The sequence below is a fragment of the Xenopus tropicalis genome, chromosome 8, assembly GCF_000004195.4.
Source record: "Xenopus tropicalis strain Nigerian chromosome 8, UCB_Xtro_10.0, whole genome shotgun sequence".
Lineage (NCBI taxonomy): Eukaryota > Metazoa > Chordata > Amphibia > Anura > Pipidae > Xenopus > Xenopus tropicalis.
The window spans coordinates 52,502,591-52,521,738 of NC_030684.2; the positions used below are offsets into that span (position 1 = coordinate 52,502,591).

The window sequence follows — 19,148 nt, forward strand, 5'->3', positions numbered from 1 at the left end:
AGTGTAAAGACAACAATTATATGGGTTTACAGGCACTTTATGCTCACCTGTTATTGAAACCAAAAACCTTAGCATGCAAACAGATGTTGCATTTTCAAAATAGAACGTTACTAACAACTAAAAGAATTAAAGAAAATAAACAATATAGACTGCAGTTTCAGGTGGTAGTGTATATTAATGCTTACATAACACTAAGTAAATCAGATGGTGACTTCCTTTTTAAATATGATTCTAGATAAACAAAGAGTTTCCCTGGAAATAGGACTAAATTTATGAGTCATACTGTCACATTAATCTAGCTTGTCCAAGAAAGCAGAAAACAGAACTAAAGTTTATTTTAAACCATTTTAAATTCTTACATGGACTCTACATAGGATTTTATGGCACAAACAAACTGATAAGCTAAGTGAACTTAAGTCTTTTTAAAGTACATAAGGGATAATTTACTAAATACAAGACATAAGTTATAAAAACAAATATTTATTTCCATCCTTTTTGTACAGTGATACATCTTTATCACCTATAAATCACCAAATTCACCAGTCATTTGAAACAAGCAAAGCTACTATGCACCTATTATATGACAGATGATAAAAATTAACTTGTGTAAATACATTTTTTTTTATAATTTAGTTACACAAACATTTGTCACAGGGGTATTCTAGCTTTTCCCCCCATTTTTTTCCTTTAACCACTAAAATGCCAGTTGGGAAACCCCTGCAGCCCGTAAGCAACAAAGGGCCTTGCGGTGAACCATTCCCAGTGGTCCCCGGCCACTAATCACACTTTTCAGCTCCCCATAGCTGATTACCTGGTTGTATCCATAAAACTCTAGCTTTAGACAGGAACGAAAAAAGCACTGCAGTTTTTGACTTCAGAGTAGACAGACATTTTTTTAAGATATTTCATCAAAATTTTACCTCTAAAAATATACATTTTTCTGTAATGAATTTTGTTTTTTGGCGCTTTATCTGACATAAAAGGCAGTAAATGTGTTGATTTTGTTGAGTAGTAGATAAGACCACTATAATTGTATTTTAGGGTCTCTGCACACCAGTTTTTAGGTAATCCTGTGCATACTGGGCATCTGATCAGTAGACACTTGCCAATCATATTTATGGTGTACTGTTTTTTGTACCTAATGACAAGTAATAGATAAGATGCTGCAAACTAAAAGCCTTGAGTTGAGAATAGAATAACATGTTTACCTATTTAGGATAGATATGAATTTGTACATATCTAAAATATATAGTTTACTGGGTTAAACCTACTTTTAGTATTTTTGCCTTGCAATCTGGAGTGGTGCTTTTAAAATATGAAAGTGCACTGCCGGTAGTTTATGACCTATACAAGTTAGAAATCTTGAGACTATACATATTTGGTCCTAAAAAAAAAAAGTGGGATTAGACACAGATTTAGGCATATTTAGCCAAGACTGTCCCAAAAAACTCATTCTATACTAATCAGTATGTGGGATAGCAGTTGCACCCAACTACACTGATTAAAAAGGCAAGGAACAAACACGCATGCTATTGTCAGATAAAATCTTTAAACCAAGATTATTGCAATTAGAACTTCATTGTAGTGAATTTCTTTTCTTTGCTGAATGGGACATAAATGGAATGTAGCTGAAGAAAACTTTTTTTTGACAAAGGGAGTGACAGGGTGGGCCATTTAAATGAGATGTTTACGAAAGTTTGCTACTTCTGTAGCCTGTTTCACTAAGACAGAAACACGAAATGGTTTACCTATCTCGTTTAGCTTCTGTATAGGATTTTTCTCTGTAATAAGAAATCAGTATGCTTTCTCCTTTACTACAGATGTACAGGTTCAGGTATTCTGAGACAAAGCAGAGCATTTTCTGTATAAAACACATTTTTATTAAATGAATAAGATGAAAACACTTGTGCACTGACTCTTTTCTGGAAACAGTCAATACCACATAAATTCACTTCTCCACTGCATCAAGAGTCCTATGTTGTTTTAAACTGACTCTCTGGTGAATACAGAAACTGAACATACAAGGGTAGGAAATGATTAGAAAAATCTTCCGGGCCTCAATGCGCTCTTGGTACTGTTATTCACACTTTACATAATTTACAAAGGGCCTTAGCCTCTTCTGATTCTTTGTGGGCATTTAAAGCACAGTTAGAGAAGAGAATACAAATTGCTTGCCGTAAGCAGGCCAAGGAGAAGTGTGCTCCAATGAACTCTAGGAACTATGATTTCCTGTGTAATATGCAAAACATACTTAATGACCAAGCCAGTGTGTGCCCTTTCTCATGTTTGCCCTGTAGTCTATGTACCTGAAGCACCACCTATGCCTACAGCTAGCCATCAGGAGGTGTCTAGTCACCTTTACTTAGGTTTATCTCTTTCACTAACACCAATAGGGTAGATGAGAAACCTGTTGTTACAAGAGGCCAGAATCTGGACGCTTCCTGAAGAATCTCACACCCTCACCTTCCTGCACAAGTTTCATTTCTGCAAGCAGGTCCATGCATTTCTCCTCATCTTGGATCTCAAAACGGCGTTCTATAGACCAGGGGTCTGCCTGCACTCTGAGCTTGCATCCACCTGCAAAAAGAGATGCACAACAATATCAATGTAACTGCAGAGCTGAAAACAGTTTATATTTTATCCAGGTCATAATATGTGCAGCCACCTCCTTCAACTTCCTAGAAACAATCACAAGCAAATCACATTTGGGAGATAAAAAAGTTCCAAACAGCTAGTACACATGGACAAGTGGTGCTGGACAACTCAATGCTACAGTTTCTTTTCAACCGCTGTCACATGAATGTCAGATTAATCCTTGAAACACACCTTCCCCTAATACAATGTGCTTTTTAAAACAGCATATTCATAATAAAGGTCATCCTTTCTTTTCTGCCACTGCTTATACTATGCAGACAAATATATATGTATGTGTATGGTCAGGCGTGGCATGCTGCCTGCATTCCATCCCATCCTTTTATCTTTGAAGCAGAAAGAGAACATATGTCATTAGCTTCACATGTCCTAAACTAGAGATACAACAAAGGTGAAGCCAGTGAAGTTGCTCCTAGCTACCAATCAAATCTTTGCTTTCATTTTCTGAGTATGTCAATAACCTCAAAACAGCTTCCCAACTGTACTATAGGTTAGCCCCCCATCACACTCCCAAAATAAGTTTTTTTATACTTATATCACTTATATACTTTTATACTTATATACTTTTATACTTATATCACTTTCCCTTTCCTGGACAAGTACAATTTTGCAGCCGCCAATCTGGCAAGCATCTATTTTCTGCACATGCCTCCTTGATCTTTACATTTTATAATACATTTCTGCACATCAAGCCAGAAACTAGGGGTAGACAGAAGAGGCACCTGCAGTGGCAGTGGGGGTGCTAGGCAGCAAGGAAGCCAGCCGGGCTGTCTATGGCTCCTAGGCAGCTTGGCCACCACTGCTCCACATTGTTACATATTTGACAACCTTTAGTCATGTTAATCCCTATATTTAACAACACACCTTTAGACACCATATATATATACCAGTATGTGTGGCTGAATTGTGGCTAATTGCAGCTGACAATTTTAGGCCTCTTGCAAGTGAATTTTATATGCAACTGCATTCAGTTCCATTAGATTTAACAACTAGAGGAAACATTTAGATGCATCCACTGGCACTGAACAGGTCTCTATATACACACACATTATATATTATATATATATATATATATATATATATACATATACATACACACACATATCTGTACTTACTGTTTGTTGGAATGTCAATGAGAAGTGTCTCTTCTGCTTCTGAAATACAAAACATACTAAATAAATGCTAGAATTAAATTGACAGTTGAGAATTTGTCTGTGTAAAGACTAAGGAAGGATTTTATGCTGCACATCTACCACATTCTGTAGCTACATAGAACTAGAAATGATTTATCTATTAATCTGAAATGACTATGCCAATTCAGAGCTGAGTATAACAAGTTTGCACCTATTGTATCAGACACTGCCCACCCTATCCATTGTGAGTGGAAGTGCTTAGTGAAACTCTGCATGTTACAAGCTTATCAGAGAGCCCAACATTACATTACAGATTTAGTGGAAAATAAAGTTGCTAGAGGATTAATCAAAACAAACACTAAATTAAATCTAAATTTACAAATTCTGACACAGGTGTGTGCCAAAACACTGTTTTAAACATTTTCTCACCTACTTGTCTCGCACCCCTCTCATTTAGAAAGTATTGGTACATTTACATTTTCGCACTTAGCAGTTTAATCAGGAACAATGAAAGCGTAACATAAAGCTAAACAGTGTAGTCTTTTTCTTATATATTTATATTACTTTTTTTTTTTTTTTTACTTTGTTATAGTTCTTGCCTAGAGTGTAATGCTACAAGCAGTAAGCAGAATGCTGCAGTTTAAAGAGTATAACAATAGCATATTATCCACCATAACATACAGCTTGGATAGTTCAATTTGTACTTAGTATATGCTTACTGAATTACTGCTCAATAAGTGTAGCTTTCAATAGTAATAAAAAGCAAATACTATAGGTCACATGTCCAGCACACAGAGTGGTCTTTTGAAATTAAGGCTGTGTATATGTGCTAATAGCGCTGTGCCCTTTTTTACATGTTACCTTGCACAAACTTAAAGTTGCTGGTAATGGGTAAAATATCTTCGCTGACTGAATTTCTTCCTTGATTGTGAATGACTAGTCTGGAAATAAAAAAAAGACAAATCTGTATTTAGTACAGTACATCTTTTAAAATGAATGGCTGCATGTCTTGCATTAGCACTAAAAATTTAGTTAGTGTATTCTAAGCTACTTCCAATGATCATGCAGCTTTTCCTAACACAGTACTCCCTAACTGTGCTCTGTTATCATACACAGCTACCACCCACGCAGCACTACTTGAAATTCAATAACATCCCATACACTATTTATTCAGCCCTCGACTATCCAGCCACCCTTACAGAATGTAAACACATTAATAGCTGAACAGCAGAACATTGTCTGTATTATACTAAAGAAGAAGAATATGAGAGACAGCATATGGCAATACAGAATAAAAACAAATCCAGTCTGGATGTGCAAGAGTTATCAGAGAGATTAAAGGAACAGTAACACCAAAAAATGAAAGTGTATAAAAGTAATTACAATATAATGTACTGTTGCCCTGCACTGGTACAACTGGTGTGTTTGCCTCAGAAAGACTACTATAGTTTATATAAGTAAGCTGCTGTGTAGCCATGGGGGCAGCCATTCAAAGGAGAAAAGGCACAGGTTACTTAGCAGATAACAGATAAACCCTCATTATATGGGGCTTATCTACTAGTTATCTGCTATGTAACCTGTGCCTTTTCTCTTTTTTTCCAGCTTGAATGGCTGCCCCCATGGCTACACAGCAGCTTATTTATATAGTAGCTTTTCTGTAGCAAAAACACCAGTTTTTAGCAGAGCAACAGCACATAATATTTGAATTACTTTAAAACGCTTTAATTTTTTTATGTTACTGTTCCTTTAAATCAGCGCAAGCATAAGGAATGTATTTAGATGTTAACTTTTTTTTTAATCTCTGGTATAGGATGATACTTGTGCCAAAGCCCTAGTAATGTCTTTTTGATCATTTTTCAGAAACTCAGTAGAATCTGTGCATGCCCCACACATTCCTTACTTTTGCAGTGTGCCAAATGGACAATAAAAATTACTTAATTACAACTGTGGTTCTTTCTTTGGAATTAGATGCTGTACATTAGTTCCTTTTTTATACATTAAGGTCATATTGTGCCTAAGTCTAAGTAGAATTCAAATGACTGCACACCAACACTAAAATGGCAAAATCCATAATGCCCTTTAAAATAATGCAAAAGTCTTTTCAACTATTGTAACATAATTTCAGGGGACAACATTAGACACCTACCCATGGGTGAGCCATTTAAAACATTAAACATAAAAGGAAAGGTTCAATTACTGGGGGTACCAAATCAGGAAGCAATCCAGAGTCTGCAAATTTCAAAGGACCCTCACACAGTCAAGGACTGCACTTAAGAAAAACAAAGTAGATATAATAGATACACTATTCTTCTCCTTGTTTCTTTTTATCTTACACATTTTGTTTAAAAAAAAAAAAAAAAAGTTATGACTTGCCACACTGCTAGTGAAAGCCACTTTTCCCTTCTGTGGCCCTGGCTGTGGGCTGCTGCATAATTACTGTGCAAACACTGTTACTTAATTACTGGGCAGCCCTACTTTCTCCTCCCTTCTCACTCCATGGCCATGGCTGCAGGCAGCTTGGCATTGTGCCCGACACCACAAGCTGTCACAACACAAGAGCTGCCCACAGCCGTGGCTAGAGAGAAGTATCCACTGGCAACATATTCATGCTACCCATCGGGTCAGGCTTTTACTGTACAAAACTGTAACTAAAGAAAATGCAAATGCTAAGGACAATAATGCATCACGTGTTTGCAAAGTTTAATTTATCCTGCACAAATAGAAATGCGAGTTAGGTGTACCATGTGATTAAAGGGTTATTTGCTTCCGACCTTGTGGGTCTAAAAAGGATGGCAGAACATGGAATAGTTCTAAACTTTGCTCACCAATTCAGCAGCTTTGCAATACTTTTGGTCAGAGATCAATGTTACCGGATATCATTTTTACCTTAATGCAAGTATAACAGGTTTAACAGGAAACTCCCCTGATTGCTGCCAACAAATGTGTGTGTAACATTCTACCTTTATGAAATCATTGCTAACAGGAAAACATTTCCAGAAAAAGAACAGTCCCATGTAGAGGCACAGGATGAAACCTTAGCCAGAGACGGCATTCAGCAATGTTTTACTGAAATATTCACCTCGGAGGCCTAGGACACATTGTGTCTAAGCTACTACAAGAAAAAAAACCCTTTCCTTGTGCAGAAATATTGGAAACTTTACTATTAATGCCAAACACATACAAGAACCAAGATGCAGCTCATTTCATCATCTTCCAGTCGAGCAGCAGCATATATATTAAATATAGACACACACATGCCTCACCTAAATGACTTCTAAATGGGCACATCAATTACAAGCATAGAACATAAACTAGGTAATACATAGAACTGATCTGGTAAGCTACGGCTGTTTGGCAATTATCTTAAGTTTAACATGAAATTGAAGTTAAATAAGAACATTTTTTACATGTTTTTTACATGTTTTTTTTAATTTCTTAGATTGGCTGTCTATTGTTGGCAATAAAAGAGTAGACCACCTCCCATAGACTCCATTATAAGAAAATAATTCAAATTTTTTAAAATGACTTCCTTTTTCTCTTTAATAATAAAACAGTACCCTTAACCTCCCAGCTAAGATAAAATAAATCCTTATTGGAGGCAAAACAAGCCTATTGGATTCATTCAATATTTAAATGATTTTTAGCAGACTTAAGTTATTGAGATCCAAATTACGGAAAACCCCAGGTCCCGAGCATTCAGGATAACAGATCCCATACCTGTACTAAAAACAAGTGAATAACTGTTAGACCTATCTATATTTCTGTACATTCTACAAGTACACCTATAGTAGTGATTCCCAAACCACCAAGGATTGGCCAGGGTATGGGAAAGCAAAGAAGCAGCTAACAGAACAGCAAGATTTATGGAGAATGTATATTTTGTCTGCTAATTGCTAATGGAAGCCCATTCTGAAGTCCATTTAGTCTATGTGGTAAAAATGTATTTACTGGACCTGACACACAAGATACATGGTCTCAGGGGCATAATGAAGGGAAAAAAAAAGGAGGGGTGATTACCTTATTTAAAAAAAGGGATTAGAATACCAGACTTGCAAAAGAAATCAACTCAAACCCTATCAGCAACCAATTACTTGCTACCTGCCAAGCCCACACAACACATACCCTAGCACTTTGGTCAACAGTGACCTTATTGCTTGGCATGCTCAAACACACCATGTAGTTGCTGAAAGCAGAATTCATACCAGGTGGTTTATTCAACTTACGCATATTGGCCATCACGCAATTGGCTTAGGATGAGCAGGCAAGGTTCCTTGCGTCCGGACTTCAATTCGTGACCCTCCAATCAGTTAAGGAAGTCAAGGAAAATACTGATTTTACCGAGTAGAGTCATTTAGACATTTTAAGTGCAGAAAGTAATCTTATAAAAAGATCTAGATCAATCTTTGCCCGATGCCTATGTATATATATATATACAGGCCTAGCAGGTGGCTGGCACAACAAGTAATGCCAAGGCAGCCTAGCATTAACACAGCCTGTCTACAAACAGGCAAATTAAACATATGTTTGGGTTGCTACCTTCTCTGCAATAAAAATTACCAAATTTCCTATATATATATATATATATATATAATCTTCCCTTGTAAAAACATTGGCATCGGGCAATATTTTTATTGGATGGATCAGCATATATATTAAATAGACAAACACATGCCTCACCTAAATGACTTCTAAATGGACACATCAATTACAAGCACAAAACATATCTCAGTTTAACATGAAATCAAAGTTAAATTAGAATTTCTTATATGTTTCTTTTATAGGACTTTTATAGATTTATATTGGCTTCTATAGATTGGCTGTCTGTCTATTCTTGGCCATAAAAAAATAGGCATATAACATGTAGACATATACTTAGTGAATAATAAGATTGTACTAACAACAAAGAAATGTCAGACATATCTTTATTTCTGTGAAGTAGTGGTACCAAAAGTGTTTGCCAGTCTAGTCTAGGAAAGCAAAGCAGATGAAAAGTGACTCGCAGCATATTTTACATGTCATACATACTGAAAGGGATATTTGGTTAACATGCAGAAACAGCATGCAGACAATATAAACAGTGGTTGCCTATACTGCTCAACAATGCACAAGAAAAATACTATGAATACTAAATACTAAAAATTTTAAAAACGCAAAACTATCCTGGTGCACAAATAGCACTGAAATACCAGTTAATTAAACATATATCCCTGTCTTCATTTAAAGCAAAGATCTTTTCCAGCATGTGCACATTCCAGGAGTTGTCTTGTGTTATAAGGTTACTGCATGGGGATTTGCATTAATTCTGGGGCGCTTTAGGAAAAAGCAGATGAATGGGACAGCATGTCTAACCCAAGAGAACCCACTGACAGCTGCAGGTGGGGTGAGAATATGACTCCAGCAGTGCCTGCCATATGTGCAATTAAAAGTTGACTTATCTGTTCAGCAACATAACCAATATCTATCACTTAATGACTAATATTAGCTTCCTGTATGGAATGAAGTGAGTTGCAAATGGAAGGCATTTATTCACTGAATGTGGCAGAACTGACACAAGAAATGAGCTGTTATGTTATAGAGCAGATAATTTTGCCATTGGCTGTTACATGCAGCAAGCACTTTCACAGGTCACATTAATTTTGGGAATGGGGAAACACAGAAATGCTGCCTATGAGTCCTACTAAAGCGGAGTATTTCTTTTTGACCAAACAAAATACATACAATGAAACAGTACAAGCAATTTGCCAAGGCATACACAGTGTGATTCTTTAGTTAAATGTTAACAAATATTTGGCTAAGTAACAATAGCACCAGTCATAGCCAATGCAATAAACCATCTAAATTTGTAGAACTTTGGAAATAACAGAATTTTTTTTACTGCATGTATCGCCTTATCCTATTCTGTTTTTAAAGAGCCTCTCTGACTAAAACAAAATCCCATTATTTCCTATGGGTGGAAAAAGACATTCTTTTGGGCTATGTATGTATGTATTTCTTTATTTATAAAATACTACTTGTACAGCAGAACAATACGTTAATACAACAAAACAGGGGATCATTGCAATAATAGATAAATACAAAAGTATAATAATAAATAAAGTAGATACAAGTTGCGATAAGTTAAGAATCAAAGAGACAAGAGGATAGAGGTCCCTGCGCTGTAGAGTTAACCACCTAAATAGGAGAAGAAAATTTTTTAAAATACCAATTGTTGAAATACTACTGAAATAATGTTATTTTAGTAACATTTTACTACTCTGACGAAACTTCCATTACAACATCTTGACAGGATTTTTTTGAAATCAGTAATGGTTTATAAATAGGGCCCTCAAACTACTTGTGCTGCAGACACATAAGAATTAAGAATTCTTTGGGTCACTGACTATTAATGTAACAATTGGTGCAGAGGGCAGTCTACAGTTGGCAGGACAGTGTTTTGTCTGGAGACAGCTCGCCTGACTGGTACAATGGCAATTGCACCCAGTTTGTGGGAGTCCAAAGTACTCAGTGGAATTCTAAAACTCATTTGTATTAGACACGCTATCTGATAAGAAGCAGATGTACCATAGCAATACAAAATTCTAGGTCTCTGTAGGTCTAAATAGGTATATTTGCCACCAATTAATTTAATGACTCGGTATGAACCCAACTGGATTGCAACAGCAGAAAAGTGTAGGATGTGCAAACTCTACAAATAAAAGGATATGACTGCTAGACTTACCAGCCCTGTACATACAGCATAAAAGGTTAATGGGAGGGAGAAACAAAGGAATAGATGAGTAAAGGGCATGGCAGTAAGTTTAGGTATTCTGTTACAATGTTACTTAAAGTAACCTACATTCAATATACTTTATTTTTACCTATCAAGAGATATTCCTCAGCTGCCCCAGCCAGATGTAGCTGAAATGAAAGTGGTCACTAACATTCTTTCTTGGCTGTGCAGAGCTCTCTCTCTCTCTCTCCTCTCGTACCTATTAGAGCAGTGGTTCCCAACCTTTTTCTTGTAGTGACCCCTTTTTATCATAGCCATATGACCCGCGACCCCCCATGCAATTGAAATAGATATTTATAATACGATAATTGAAAAAAAAAACACAAAAAAATAGTATTTTAGTATAATTTTATACATTAAGCTAAATTACATTATTTTAATAATTAAATTTTAATGTGATGGTTGAAATTGCAACTTATCAACCAATCTCGAAATTCGTGGCTGAGTATTCGTTAACGCCAATCTCATATCGTTCTCAACATTTAGTTGATTTCTTTCTTTCGTTTTTAACCGAAGAAGAGTGGAAAATCCACTCTCGCAGAGATATGTCGATACAAATGGAATTAAAATTCGAAAGGCAAGCATTGTCACATTCGGGTATGAATGATACATACTACACCAGAATTGTGTGAGCAATTTTTCATTAAACAAGTTACGTGCCGAGGAATCATTCCGTAAATCTATGAATTCATCTTGTAATTCATTGGGAATGTTTGTTATATCAAGAGATGCATAAAACGGATTACGTGTAAATGTAGTTTCTTCTTCCTTCAGCTTAGGGAAGTAACGCTCCAGTTCCTTCTCAAGCGATTCGAGATGCCCGACAATCTCCTCCTTCAATTTTTTATTTATTTCACCTCCAGATTCATCTACCACACTGCAGAGTTTCTCAAACATGGCAATATTTCCAATATTTACTTTCCTTCGCCAGTTTTGCAGCTTGGATAAAAATGCACAGAGATTATCGTGAAATACGATAATATTTGTTTCCTTTCCCTGCAGTTTCAGGTTAAGCTTATTTTGCTGTTCTAATATATCTGCTAAATATGCTACTCTTTCCAACCAAGCTTTGTCGTTAAAGTATACCAAAAGATCATGTTTCTCTTGTACATCTAGGAACAATTTAATTTCATCTTTCAATTCAAAGAAACGATTTACAACATTCCCTTTTGATAACCAGCGTACTGCAGTGTAGAAAAACAGAACCTCGTGATTAGAATCCATGTCTTTGCACAGTTCTTTAAACAGACGCGTTTTAAGAGCTCCAGATTTTATGTAATTTACGATTTTTATAACTGAATCAAGAACCGCTTGCAAAGGAATTGAAAGAGTCTTACTGGCAAGGGCATACCGGTGAATCATGCAGTGGATTCCCTTTGCTTGAGGAGCTAGTTCTTTTACTTTTTTCTGAAAGCCTGATTTTGACCCAAGCATAGATGGTGCGCCATCCGTACAAACTCCACAGACATTTTCCCACTTTAATCCTCCAGTCTCAAAAAACGCATTAATCTTCTCCATAATGTCTTGACTTTTTGTTGTACTTTCAAGTCCACTACAAAATAGGAACTCTTCTTTAATATCATCTGAATGAATATATTTCACGAAGACAAGCAACTGAGCACACGAGCTGATATCTGTTGATTCATCAACTTGGAAAGAAAACAATGGAGAAGCCTTGATTTCATTCAGAATCTGCTCTTTGACGTCTTCGGACATATCTGTTATACGCCGCTGAATAGTATTATTAGAAAGAGATATTCCTTGCATCTTTGCTTCACTGGAATCCCCAAGGACTAATTTCACCATCTTCAACATGCAAGGTTTGATAAGTTTTTCTCCAATTGTGTGAGGTTTTTTTTGCTTGGCGATTTCTAATGCGACTTCATATGATGCTTGAATTAATACTTTGTTTGATTGCTGAAAACTTCCTGCTTGATCAAGTCTCTGTCTTTTGCAACTAGTTTCATGCCGACGAAAGAACTCCAAATCCTTTTTAGTGTGTTCTGAATGCGCTGTCTCTAAGTGACGTTTGAGTTTTGAAGGTTTCATAGATTCATTACTGAGAACAACTTTGCACAATACGCATTGTGGCTTCTCTATTCCATTACTAATCAAGTTAGTAAAGCCATATTTCAGATATTCTTCAACATATTTACGTTTTCTTTCCATTTCTGGGAAAAGAAATAACAAAATTTATAAATAAATTTACCGTAAGTTATAGCGAGAAGGAGCACAACCATACCATCAACGTTAGAAAGGCGTAGGTTATTGGGAATAGGCGGTCCTATATGGGGTTTTCAAACGAAAACGCTTATACTCGTCAAGTATGTCATACTTGACGAGTATAAGCGTTTTCGTTTGAAAACCCCATATAGGACCGCCTATTCCCAATAACCTACGCCTTTCTAACGTTGATGGTACGGTTGTGCTCCTTCTCGCTATTCCCAATAACCTACGCCTTTCTAATAAATTTACCTATATAAATTGAATTTAATATCTACCTGTGTTTGTTTAGTCACCAACGATTTTTTTCGAAGAACAAACCAATACCGCCTGTCATAACGTAGTCAACAGTAGACAATCACGCGTTCGTTTGAGCAGGGGATTCACAACCGATCAGAACAGCCTCAGCCAATTAGAAGCTCGAATGTAGATCACATGGGGTGCGCATCCTTCCGGTGACTGGTCCATTGCGAATCCCCTGCCCAGGAGCGACTTCTGTGAGTGCGTCAAACAATAAAGGTTCCTACTACTTCACTATTAGTAGCAAACTGCTCTGTGCTCTATGTTTTAACCAACTGTGAAAAAATTGCCTACACTTTTTTTAGTTTACTGTATATAGTTCGCGACCCCCAAAAAACCCGTCGCGACCCCATTTGGGGTCGCGACCCACAGTTGGGAACCTATGTATTAGAGTGATATCATGCTTAGACTCAATGTAAACTTACTTTAGATTGGTTCATGCTGCAAATAGAAGAATAGGCTCTCAATCAGCTTATTTCTGCAGCATCAGGGCTGGTGTACCCAGGGGCACCAGTGGGATAGGTAATAATTATAGTATATTGCAAAGTAAATTATTTTAAAGGATTCTAACAGACTCCCTAAACTTACTGGGATGCTTTTTCCATCCTGTTTAAAAACTGATAGCCCTCTAGTTAGACTACATGAACTAGCAATATTCAGGCATTTAATCGCAACCTATCTATATAGCCTTAAAGGGGTGGTTCACCTGTAGGTAATCTTTTAATATATTATAAAATGTCCCATTGCTAGCAGCTTTGAAATTGTTTTTTTGTTTTTGTTTTTTTTATATTGTTTTTGAATTATTAGCCTTCTTCTAACCCTTTCCAGCTTTTAAATGGGGGTCCCTGACCCCAGCAGCTAAAAACTACTACTCTGTGAGGCTACAATTTTATTGTTACTTTTTTTAACTTATCTTTCTATGTAGGCCATCTTCTACTCCTATTCCCAACTCTTGCTCAAACTGCCTGGTTGATAGGATAAATTGCATTCTAGCTACCAGATTGCTGCTGAAATACCAAACTGGAGAGCTGCTGTACAAAACGCTAAATGACTCAAAAAACATAAAAAATGAAGACCAACTGCAAATTGTCTCAGAATATCAATGTATACCCCTTTAAAAGACAAGGCAACGCAAAATATAATTTTTTGCCTAATAAAAGAAAACAAAATTCTAAGAAGCTTTGCAATATACATTTATTACAAATGTGTAATGATTTTTGAGTTATTTGTATATATAATTGCTATTAAAAGCAGTGTGTGCCTGTCCTTTTTTATTCTCTGCCCAGGTGGCTCTGACAGTTGAAACAATGTAACAAAAGCCAGCAGATTGACAGACTTGACTTGCTGAAGTTCAGCAAATACTGCTTTCAATAGCAATTACATTTACAAATAACTTTTAAAGCGCTACATAATTTTAATTATTTCATATTGGAAAATTGCTTAGAATTATGTTTTCTTTTATTAGGAAAAAAATATTTTTGGGGTTGACATGCCCTTTAAGCTTCTGAGGGCTAATTATAAATATAGCTGTCAACCCTGATGTAAATAAGATCTGTTGATCGTGTTCCAGTGAATCCAAACATGCAGTGTTCAGTATAGACTACACACAAATACACATGTACTGCCCTAGTATAAAGCAGTCTTTAAGCTCAATGTTGTTACATATGTGAACAGGCAAAGCATTTTCCTCTGTGCCATATCTTCCAACTCTATTTGTATCTAGGAAAATAAACCACACAAATATAAATATCTAAACTAATTACATCAAACAAATATAAGGCTAATGTAAATCATGTTCAGGGGAGTTTTTTCTAAAATAAATACCATCTGCTAAATACTGATGACTCTGATCCACAACTGCAAGCTGCACAGCAAACTAAGACCACAGTAATGCAACTTGTCCTCCATCAAAAACAAATAAGCATTTTATAATGCTGACAATACAAAAAGTCACTGTTTTATTACAGGAAAATTCCCACTCTGTCAATGAAATGTAAAATAAATAATTTCAGCTCCAAGAGTACTCAAAGATGTTCAATCAATACAAGTACAGCAATGGCAGTCTCGTAACAAGGCAGCACAAACATTTTTCCTACAAAACTCTAAAAGGTTGAACGCAAGGGTAGGCACTCATTATTATCATCACATTTATAAAACTTAACATATCAAGCAGCCCAGAGCATTAATGGATGTATGCACTGAATACACACATATGTCATTTGTAAGCAGAGTGCTTTCTCTCTGGTCTAGAAATGGCACTAACATCAGTATAGCTCATAACGAGCAATGCTATGTACACATAGCATAATGCATACTAAGTTAAATATCAATGAAAATTACAGCTGGGACTATTAGGGGAGATTTATTAAGACACGATTTCTTCGCGCTTACGCAACTTTTTCGTACGCTTGCGTGAAAAATTCGGAAAGGTTCTGCCACTGTTTACAATCGTTCGGTACGAAACTTTTGTGACTTTTGGATCGCCAATATGATATTATCGTGACTAATACAATTTTTTTGTAAGCATTTTCGTGATATTTGCGATCGTATCCAATCCAAATTTTTCCCATTTGGGATTCGAACTCTTGTTTTAATGAATCAGTCCCTTAGTCTGCCTCTGTGTGACATAGCCAATTATATTAGCATTATATTACACTACAAACATTAAATAATATAAATCTTTCTTTGTTCAGTCTTGTAATTACACAATAAAAGCAAGCTGGTGCAATTTGGTGGGCAAGCTTTGTATCATCCCAAATTCTATGTGCCAGAATGGGGGACCTGATGCGTATGTCCATACACAGGTTACACAAATAGATAGTAAGGAGGTAGGTGGGAAAGTGAAAGTGGATGTCTGTCTTAGGCATAGAGGCGGGGAAGGCTATATATGATTGACAGCTGAACTGCAATATAATTGAACTTTACACTTACTGTTGCCATCCACAAGGACACCTACTTATGTCACACACAAGCCTTGGCAACAAAATGTACAGAAATATCATGGCTTGCACTCTATATATCCTTGCCAATGAGAATCACACAAAGCAAAACAACATAATTTTGGGACAATAACCTTGGGCCTATGTTGTAGGCATGGCAACTCTGAATTTTAAGCAATGTGATGCATCCAAATTGCAGCCATGATTTAAGTATTTAAATCACACAAGAAGAAATGCAGGCTTTTAACCAATAATATTTGCGGATAAGTAAGCCTTTCAATTTTCAAAAATTATACCTCTCTCTCTCTATACTGCATCTGCCATATGCCTTACTTCATTTATAATCTTTGGTCACAGAGTTGGTCACAGAGTTGGTCACATATGCCCACATTTGGTCAGGTTGCGCATGGTCAATGTCTACCACACTACCTGACCTACTGGATAGGAGTTAGTCGCCCAGATAGATACAGCTTGTCAGTGAATGGCACATTAACATATGACAAAGTGAGAGGAAATGCAGAACAGGTAAAAAAAAAAAAATCCAGTAGCACATTGAAGTTGCAAGCTGTGTAAAAAAAGTGTTTTATTTGCCCAAGTACATGCAAAATGTATGTACTTGGGCAAATAAAACACTTTTTTACACAGCTCGCAACTTCAGTGTACTACTGGATTTTTTTTACCTGTTGGACATTGACCCCCATGCAAGGTGAGGTTCTTCCAGTATTTGCACCTGATACCCGTTTGGGTATATTAGCAGAGAGTTGAGCTCCCCAATACCCAGAACAGGTGGCCCTGTTGTCCAGAAAAGCAGGTAAATTAACAGGATACCTTGAAGGGCTGACCAAAGTATGGTTGCTATGAGTAATAACTCATGGCAACCAATCAAGCAGGAGCATGTGCTGGTAACCTGTTTAAAATAACACTTTTTTTTGGTTGCTATGAGTTACAGCACACAGGACAACGTAATGCCTTTTAGAACAAATGCAGGATAGTTCTGGCCTGCCGGGGTTCTAGAAACCAAAGCTCTGATCCACACTGACACTGCGGACTTAGTAACCAGACTCAGGTCCACCTGGGCTTTAATCGCTGTGTCTTTATCTCACGTATATGTAATAGTTTGACGTGTATAATAATACCTAGAGCTCTGAGCCAATGTATACACTATAGTACAGGACACTAGCTACTCGGTTATGGCTTCGAATTAACATCTCAACCAGCTTCCAACGCTTTAGTGCTTGTGTACGACTACAACTCTCATTATCCAAAGAACACAGAATGCTGGGAGATATCGTGCAGCTGCAGGTAGAATGTCGCTGGCCTATTGGCGACATACAGCGGCTTTGACTTGGCACAAGAGGTCGCACTCAACTCTGTTCAGCAGCGTTCCCAACTCGCTTCCTTTCGCGCGTTGCCACCCAATTTGTAAAAACGAACCCACCCCAGGCTGGTTTAAAGGATACAGTTACCCCACCGCTAGGAACTTGCTTGTGCCGATCCATACTATATCGCTCCTTGCCGGCCCTTCTCTTCCCAGGCCCAGGCTCGTCCGCCGGTTCCGCCTCCAGAGAGTGACGTCAATACGCGGCGTCGGAGCTGCTGCCATCTTGTGGTTGGTAAGGTCATTGGCGGATGTTTGCATAGAGATGCGGGAGTGTGGCTGAATGTTATATTATTTCATCTCATGATCCGCAAAACAAATGGCCAAAGGTTACACATTACGTCAAACATATCCACGTTTTCACACACTTTGACATTTTTTTTAACTATTTTTGAAAGGGGCAGGTCAATTGAAAACAAACGTTTAGTGTGCTGTAGCCAATGGGCGATTTAGTTAGTATATTATTTATGATATATTATTTTAGAATTTTAGAATTCTATGGCTCTTAAGCTTGGAATGTCAACTGCTATGTGATTGATATGACCTATTTACCTTTGCAACCAAGCAGCAGAAATTAATTATGGACATTAGAGAGCCTGAATAGTAATACAAGAAACAAATGATGAGATTAAAGAGTAATGTGAAGCATCACAGGTGATCTTTTTTTTCATTGCCAGGATCTGTCACCCCATTAACCAGACAGCATTTTTACCTGTGAACCAAGTGGCAGAAGCAGACGACTGATATTTTAAGGAGAAGGAAAGGTAAAAACTAAGTAAACTCTATCAGAAAGGTCTATGTAAATACAGCCATAAGCACTTACAGAAACGCTGCACTGAGTTCTCTTTGAAAAGATACAGGATTTCTTGCCTGTTTTCCTGTGCCAGAGACAACAGCTCTCTCCTCTCTCCCCTCTCCTGCCCCCCCCCCCTCAAGAATGCTAAGGACTCCCCCCCCCTAGAAATGTGCATCTGAGCCAGCCAGCAGGAAGCTGACTTATAGGGGCACATTTACTAATCCACGAATGTCTGAAAAGTGTCCGAATGCGTTTTTTTGATCGGTATTTTGCGACTTTTTTCGAATTGTCGAAAATTTTTCGAGCGCTCAATACGAAAAAGTCGCGACAGTTCGTGAAAGTTGTAATGGCTATGAAAAAGTCGCGACAATTCACGAAAGTCATAATGGCTATGAAAAAGTCGCGACAATTCACGAAAGTCATAATGGCTATGAAAAAGTCGCGACAATTCACAAACTTTGTAATGGCTATGGAAAAGTCGCAACAATTCGCGCATGTCGTAACGGTTACGAAAATTTACGAAAAAGTAACAGCGACAAAAAAATCGCAAAAAATACGAAAAAGTCGCAAAATGTTCGTTTTCCAATCCAAATTTTTCTCATTCGGATTCGTGGATTAGTAAATCAGCCCCATAGTCTTACAAACTGAACATGTACACATGTTGGTCTTGTTGCAGGAGCAAGGCATTATGGGAACTTTCTTTACAGAACTCAGCGTTTTTTTTTCCTCTGAGGCTTCTGATCATCTGAACGGGAGAAATATGGGGAGACTTAAGGGCACTAATGAGACAACTGAAGGTATGCCTGCAGCTTGAGATTAACTCTTTCTTAGCCTTTCCTTCTCCTTTAAAAAAGCAGAAAAGCATTAAAAGTGAAGATCAACTGGAACACTGCTTACAATTAGTGCATCTATAACATGGAAAAGGTAAACATCTCCTTTAACTACAGGCAATATCACA

General features: G+C 37.1%; 1 protein-coding gene and 1 long non-coding RNA gene across 4 annotated transcripts in view; one reads left to right on the plus strand and one right to left on the minus strand.

Annotated features, from left to right (window-relative positions):
• ocrl (oculocerebrorenal syndrome of Lowe) overlaps positions 1 to 17,618 on the minus strand; it is a 46,981-nt gene extending 29,363 nt beyond the window's left edge. For both annotated transcript variants that reach the window (XM_004919196.4, XM_004919195.4), the window contains exons 1-5: positions 17,477 to 17,618; positions 8,009 to 8,082; positions 4,647 to 4,726; positions 3,768 to 3,806; positions 2,464 to 2,577 (exon numbers count right to left, since the gene is read on the minus strand). In XM_004919196.4, coding sequence (XP_004919253.2) covers positions 2,464 to 2,577; positions 3,768 to 3,806; positions 4,647 to 4,726; positions 8,009 to 8,082; positions 17,477 to 17,515 — 346 coding nt within the window. In that variant the 5' untranslated portion in view covers positions 17,516 to 17,618. The remainder of the gene's footprint in view (positions 1 to 2,463; positions 2,578 to 3,767; positions 3,807 to 4,646; positions 4,727 to 8,008; positions 8,083 to 17,476) is intronic.
• LOC105945473 lies at positions 17,541 to 18,906 on the plus strand. 2 transcript variants are annotated; one of them, XR_001169036.3, is made up of 3 exons: positions 17,541 to 17,629; positions 18,072 to 18,158; positions 18,867 to 18,906. It is a non-coding gene; the product is annotated as an uncharacterized LOC105945473 (long non-coding RNA). The 2 variants fall into 2 exon arrangements; XR_004219915.1 differs by lacking the exon at positions 17,541 to 17,629 and adding an exon at positions 17,635 to 17,723.
• The last annotated feature ends 242 nt before the right edge of the window (positions 18,907 to 19,148 follow it).